The sequence below is a fragment of the Otolemur garnettii genome, unplaced genomic scaffold (genome assembly GCF_000181295.1).
Source record: "Otolemur garnettii isolate 467f Iridium unplaced genomic scaffold, OtoGar3 scaffold00190, whole genome shotgun sequence".
Lineage (NCBI taxonomy): Eukaryota > Metazoa > Chordata > Mammalia > Primates > Galagidae > Otolemur > Otolemur garnettii.
Window position 1 is genome coordinate 952,234 of NW_003852585.1, and position 6,859 is coordinate 959,092.

A 6,859-nucleotide genomic window follows, 5' to 3' on the forward strand; every position below is an offset into this window, starting at 1 on the left:
GTCACAGAATAAAGGAGGACCAGGCAGTAGCAAGAGTCCAAGTGAGGGGCATCCCCTGAAAGTGTGCAAAGGACCCGGCCTTCCCCAGCACAGACAAAACCCCAAGCACCTGGCCACACTCGCCCATGTCATCCCTGGAGCCTCATGCTCTACTAGCTGACTGCCTCCCAGGAGCCATCCCACTTCTTCATTCAGGTGCTCAGGGGACAGTTTGTCTAGGAGGACAGGAGCCCTGGGAGGCCCCAGAGTACCGTATAAGGAGAAGGTCTGTAAGTCAACCTACTAGAGCCCCAGAGTATGGTTCTCACTGAGGCCACTGAAGTGCTCCCCCTGTCCCTAGGCCTGTGAACTCCTGCCCACAATTCTGCCTTCTCCTCTGACCAGAGTCATCATGCCGCCACCTGAGAAGCGTCGACGATACGAAGAAGGTTCTCTGTCTGGAAGTGAGATGCAGGACTTCGGGGGTCCACGGACAACTGTGGAGGAAGATACTTCCTCATCCTCCTCCACCTGCTCCTCCTCTTTTCCATCATCTTTCCCCTCCTCCTCCTCTTCCACTTCCTCCTCCTACTATCCTCTGATGTCTAGCACCCCAGAGGAGATTTCTGATCTTGTTGGGATATCAAGTCCTTCCCAGAGTCCTCAGGCAGCTGGCTTACCCATCCCTCTCATCACCTCTACCCCAGTAAGCCAATCTGATGAGGGCTCCAGCAGCCGACAACAGGAGAGTCCAAACCCCTTACAAACCCTGGCAGCCATAGAGCCCTTGCCCAGACGTGAGATAGATGAAAAGGTAGCTGATTTGGTGGAGTTCCTGCTAACTAAGTATCGAATTAAGGAACTTTTCACTGAGGCAGAAATGCTGGCAGCTGTCTTCAAAAATGAAAAACAGCACTTCCCTCTGATCTTCAGTGAAGCTTCTGAGTGTATGCAGATAGTCTTTGGTATCGAGGTGAAGGAAATTGACCCCACTGAGCACTCCTTCATCCTTATCACAAACTTGGGCCTCACCTATGATGGGATGCTCGATGATGTTGAGAGTATGCCCAAAACTGGCATTCTGATACTTATTCTGAGCATAATCTTTTTGGAGGGTAACTGTGCCTCTGAGGAGATCATCTGGGAAACACTGAATGTGTTGGGGGTGTATTCTGGGATGGAGCACTTCATCTATGGGGAGCCCCAGAAGCTCCTCACCCATGACTGGGTGCATGAGAAGTACTTGGTTTACCGACAAGTGCCCCAAAGTGATCCCGTGCGCTATGAGTTCCTGTGGGGTCCGAGGGCCCATGCTGAAACCAGCAAGATGACTCTCTTAAAGTTTTTGGCCAAGGTCAATGGGAGTGATCCTAAATCCTTCCCAGTGTGGTATGAAGAGGCTTTAAGAGAAGAGAGAGAGAGAGCCAAGGCCAGAATTTCCCCCACAGATGATACTGACATGGCCAGTGCAAGTCCTGGGGCTACCTGCAGCTCCTTTTACTCCAACTAAAGTCAGGCAGGTTCCTCACTGTGTTCTAAGAGGGAAGTCAAATACCACATGATTTCACTCAGATGTAGAACCCAACCAAACACAAGGAGAACAGTATTACCAGTGACTGGGGAGGGGAGAGGATAGTCAATTGCTGAAAGTTACAGTTAGGAAGAATAAGTACTCGTGTCTATAGTTAACTTTAAGGTATTGCGTATTACAATATAGAAGTTTTTGAAAGTCCTCACCACAAAGAAATGATAAATGCATGAAGTGATGGGTACACTAACCATCCTGTACTATGTGACAAGTAAAAATATTGTTCAAACTTTTAAACATTTAAAAAGTCGATATGAGTGGTCAAAGGTCAGTCTGGGGCTGAAAGGAATACAATGGATAACATCTTTGGCTTACTGTTTCATTTGGATGACTTGGAGATTAATCTTGATATTTAAAAATGTACTGGATTGTTTATTACCTTGAATCTAAGTTTGGAAATGACAATTGTCACATTTATTGTTCTTTGTTTAAAGAGGAAACACTTCACTATTTTGCAAAACAAATTGGAAATCCTTCCATCTTATTTGTAATCTATAATATTATAACATGACAATGGAATAGGAAATTCCTTGGAAATTTGAAAGATCTTGGCAAAATAGAGAAAATGTTATTTTTATTTCCTTATTATTTTTAGTCTATTTTTCTGTAAAGTTAAGAGACATGTACCTGGGTCTTGTAAGCTTAAGTCTGAATTAAATTGAAATAAATGAAACCTTTATTCAGTGGTGAATTCTTTCCCCAAACATTCACTGAGTACTTGCTCATTGGAAGACTCTTAGTAGTAAAGAGAGTAGCCTAAGCAAACCCAGCCCGCACCCCATCTACTATCTACCACAGGATGGCAGAGTCGAGGAGCTGCAGTCATATAATGAAGGTGGTGAGTTGTTCTCTAAAACGTAGAGGGAAAGGAAAAGAGGGTGAGGGGATGGGTCTCCAGGAGGAGCAGTTAACAGTGACTGTGCTGAGCCAGAGTGGTGTGAGGATTTGGGAAACAGCAGTTCCTTCCGTGGGAGTTGGTTGCAAGGAAGCTGGGAGGTGGCAGTGCCAGACTCTGAGAAGGTGTGACTCCTGACTTAGGGCAGAGAGCAAAGCTGGGAATGGTAAACTGTCTCAGCAGTTCTATCTCAATAGTGGCTAAAGCAAAGAGGAATGTCTGCCTAGGGCAGGTATGGAAGGTGGCCTGTGCTCTTGTCCCAGTGGGGGTGATTGATATCCATCCTCTGCAGGGATTTCCTAAGAAATACAGATTTCCTGAAAAATAAGCCTACGAATTGGTGCCCAGAAGTCAGGTGACTGCAATAGAGAAACATTTCAATTAGGTTACCTTTAGTGTACTTCGGACAACTCTAAGCAAGGCCTAGATATTTGATGGGGGTTAAAATAATGATTTGAATGGAAAAGCAGTAGGGAGGGAGGGAAGGAGTTTGATTCAAATTCCAGGAGCTTTGAGCTGTGTCTAACTGGGAAAGAGGCCCCCTTGAAGAGGGAAAATTTACTGAGTTTTACTCACCATGAAACTTTTTTTTTTTTCTTTTTTGCAGTTTTTGACTAGGACCAGGTTTGAACCTGCCTCTGGTATATGGGGTCAGCGCCTTACTCCTTTTAGCCATAGGCACTGCCCTCACTGTGAAACATTTTAAACTGATTCTGGATACCATATCGCCTTAAGTTGCATATTCTTTTTAGGTGGGGGTACCAAATTTCTTTATTTGAAGGAATGGTACAAATGAATGAACTTAAGTGGATGTTTTGGTACAACTTAAAGGAAACCCTCACATGCATTCACTGCCTTGGTGACCTAGGAAGTCACCTCATGGCTATGGGGAAGTTAGAGTAAGATTTAATTCATTATCACTGTCTCCGAGGGTGTGCTTGTTAAAGGGATAGTCTGCCAGATTTGAAGGCTCCCATCTTGCGCAGGTTGGTTACATGGCCACGCTACTCTTTGATGGGTTTCACCTGCTCATTCAGGTGATGCATTTCAATGAAGTCACACAAGTGGAATCACTTTGCCAGTTGATAGTTTATGACGTTCCAGTAATGACATTCACACTTTTTTTCTCAAGTGTGATGCACACTCCATCCATTCAGTGTACTCTCCCAGTCATCACCAGTTTCTTGATGTCCTGAGGGAAGATCCGACCATGTTAGATCCTGCAGCCTTATCAGGTCTCAGCATGTTCCCTCTTATCATGAGATTGGTGAAGAAAGTATTGGGCAAAGTTCTTCAACGTCATATCTATGCAGTCAAGGTAATAAGACATGGACAAGTAGACACAGAAGGCGTGGAGCTCCAGGATAATCTGGTAGTTGATGGCCGCCTTGGAATCCTGGTGGTAGCTCCCATGCATTTGCAAAGGAGACTGGTGCAGTTCGCACTGTGGCAGCCAAGGAGAGGCAACAGCAGCAGTGTGGTGCTAGAGCAGAGGCTGGGGCCTTGAGGTGGTCAGAAGGCATGGTGAAGTGGCCAACGGTTGGCTCTGAGCAGGCAGCTGGTTGGGGAACCAGGTCCAAGTTCCATTCAAACATCAACAGAGCGGGAAATGGGGAATTTTCAGGGCAGAACACCTTGGGCTGCATATTCTGAGGTGCACTGGATAACAACTGAAATCTAGTGGGTGCTAGGGCTTAGCGTCAAAATAATACTAGAAATAACTGCCAGCCATTACAGACCCAGCATACAGGTGGTTTATATGCATTGTGCATGTATCAATGGCCCTACTGGTCAGGGCTTATCAAACTTGTGTCACAGGTGAGGAATCCCCTGTTCACAGGGCTTGGTCATGTTCCAGGATCCCATGGCTAGTACCAGGGCTAGGACTAGACACCTGGTCTGAATCTTCTGGAGCCCAGGCTGGTCCCACTCCTCCAAGCCTGAGGCCAACTTCCTGGATCTACCTCATTTCTCCTCTCAGCACGGCCTCACAGGTCTCAGGTGACACCAAGAAGACCCCCAAGGCCAGGCTACTAAAGGCAGGCCTAAAGGAGGTAACAGTGAAAATCAAAAGATGTTTTGGATCACTGTGGACTTTATTAACCTAGAAACCTCCTGTCTCAATCCCCAGGGTTCCCTGAGAGCTGAATATACCTGGAAGTTGACATTTCTGTCTAGCTCCAGAAGTTCTACACATCACAACACCTTCTGTCCAAATCTGGAACCTCACCTGTTGCCAATTTTGTCACTGCTGTATCCTCTGGGGGGTTAGTGGAATAGCCTAGAATCTCCTGCTCACCCCACCATATGAAGCAGACCTACTCCCTGTAGAAACACTTGGGCTAACCTATCCCATCCCCACTTATAGCAACAGCCTTTTTGATATAAAAGTCGACTTTGGACAATAATGTTGAGACATGAGATCACCCTCCCAGGTATCTTCAACACACTGTTTTCCAAATGAGCTGGTGAGTAGAGACTAATTTGACCCACACTCTACTAGTTCTCTGGATATAACCATAAAGTTGTAGGGTGGGTTTTTGAAACTGTCTTGTATTTATTTGTAGTAAGACTTTAATGAGATGTTGTACTTGAACCTGGCTCATGAACACATATGCAAATGAATGATGTTACCTAGGTGGTCAAAACCCAAAGCCTCCCTCTGACGTAGTAGATAAGGAAAGTCCACGGAAATCACTGTGCAGCACCTACAAAGGCTGAATCCCTAAAAACACTGGAGACCTCTGGGAAAGTGAAAAATGATTTCTTGGTTGACATACTCATTGTAATTAAAAAAGAAAATAATAATCATCCTTCTACTGCTTCTTATCTATGTTCCTGTCCCACGGGAAAATCCTGAATTTCAGTGAACCTAAGAGCAGCTGTATTAATGTTCAGGCATGTTCAGCTATGTGGAGAGTAGCAGAGCCTTCTAACATGCATTTAAAGGAAGGGTTAATTCTCAGCCTGGGAATATAGACAATATTGCAAAGAGCATCACAAAAAAGGGCGATTGCATGAAGAAGACAAACCCTTCCTGCTTGATGTTTGTAGGAGCCTGGGAAAATTACATACGATATTGTAATTGAAAGCACATGTCACTGTTCTCCTTGAAGAAGTTGCAGAATTTAAAGGAAATTTAGCCTTCTCAAAAACTCCTTCAGTAAATGAAGATGATTGTTATAACAATAAATTATAATAATTGCTTGCCATGTAATAGTTGAGCACATACTACAAACAAATAGGTGAAACTATAAGGGCTCACCCATATCTTGTCTTCCTTTTTTGTGGGTGCATGGAAGGACTACATTGCCCATCCACTTGAACTTGGAAAGAGTCAGGTGACTACGTTTTTCAGTGAAAGAGGAGCAAAAGCAATGTTTGTCATATCCAGGCATTCGAAAGCCAGGAAGGTATTCCCATGTCTTTTCCCTCCATTCAACAGTAAACATGGAAGTCCCATGTTGAGATGGTGGAACTAGAATTTCCAAGCATCCTGTATCCCTGAATCACCTGAAAGAAGAGATCTCCTGCCAACTCACACTAGAATCTGTAAGCTTAATAAACTTTTATTATGTTAAGCCATTGAAATCGCAGTTTCTGTCTGTTGTACCAGCTTGCAGTTACTTCAATCAATATACAGATGCTATATCTGTTGTAGGCATATTTAATACCTCAATTACAAAGGTAACAGTGCATATATTCTTATTAAAAATGTGTAAATACATACTTTTCACCTTTAAAACTTTCTCCAAAATTTAGCCCTTCACTCAAAGGTAACCACAATTCACATATTAAGAAAGTTATTTGGTTAAAGTGGAAGTTTGTAAATTTTGTAAATTTTTATAAATATTGTCAAAATTATACTCAATGATGTGCTGTACCAATTTGTATTCACAAAACTTAATATAAGTGAATATCCTTCATTCAAAAAAGTATGTTATCATTCCTTTAAATTATGGTGAAAATCATGCCTATAATTATTGTCATATTGTTATTTTAATTTGTCCCCTCATTTTGTAATTAGGCTAAAGAGAGTACCAGCTTAATCCCTCACCCATATGAAGCTGGATTTATGCAGCAACATCTTGAGTAGCACAATTCCTCTGGGCTTGATTCAAAATTCTGAAATGTCAACGTACTTTTCCCTTTTGAGAAGGAAAGAGTTCATCAGACTGAACAGAAGCTGGGGAAGGAGAGCAGACAGGACAGCTCAGTGAGTGAGGGGTGTTGGGGGGATCCAGGGGAGAGCAGTGTCCAGAGTCTGTGAGAGACACCACATACAAAGCCAGGCCACAGAGCCCCAGGCAGGCTGGCACTCAGTTCTGCCTCCAGAGATCAGCCCGGTGGGGAGGACCCGAGGGAGAGAAGGAGGAGGGAGGACAGGAGGAGGCACA

At 44.0% G+C, this 6,859-nt stretch overlaps 1 protein-coding gene across 1 annotated transcript; it reads left to right on the plus strand.

Moving 5' to 3' along the window:
- Positions 1-391: 391 nt before the first annotated feature.
- On the plus strand, positions 392-1,489 carry MAGEA10 (MAGE family member A10). The gene has a single exon (XM_003800946.1). The coding sequence runs from the start codon at positions 392-394 to the stop codon at positions 1,487-1,489; it is 1,098 nt and encodes a 365-aa protein (XP_003800994.1).
- Positions 1,490-6,859: the final 5,370 nt, after the last annotated feature.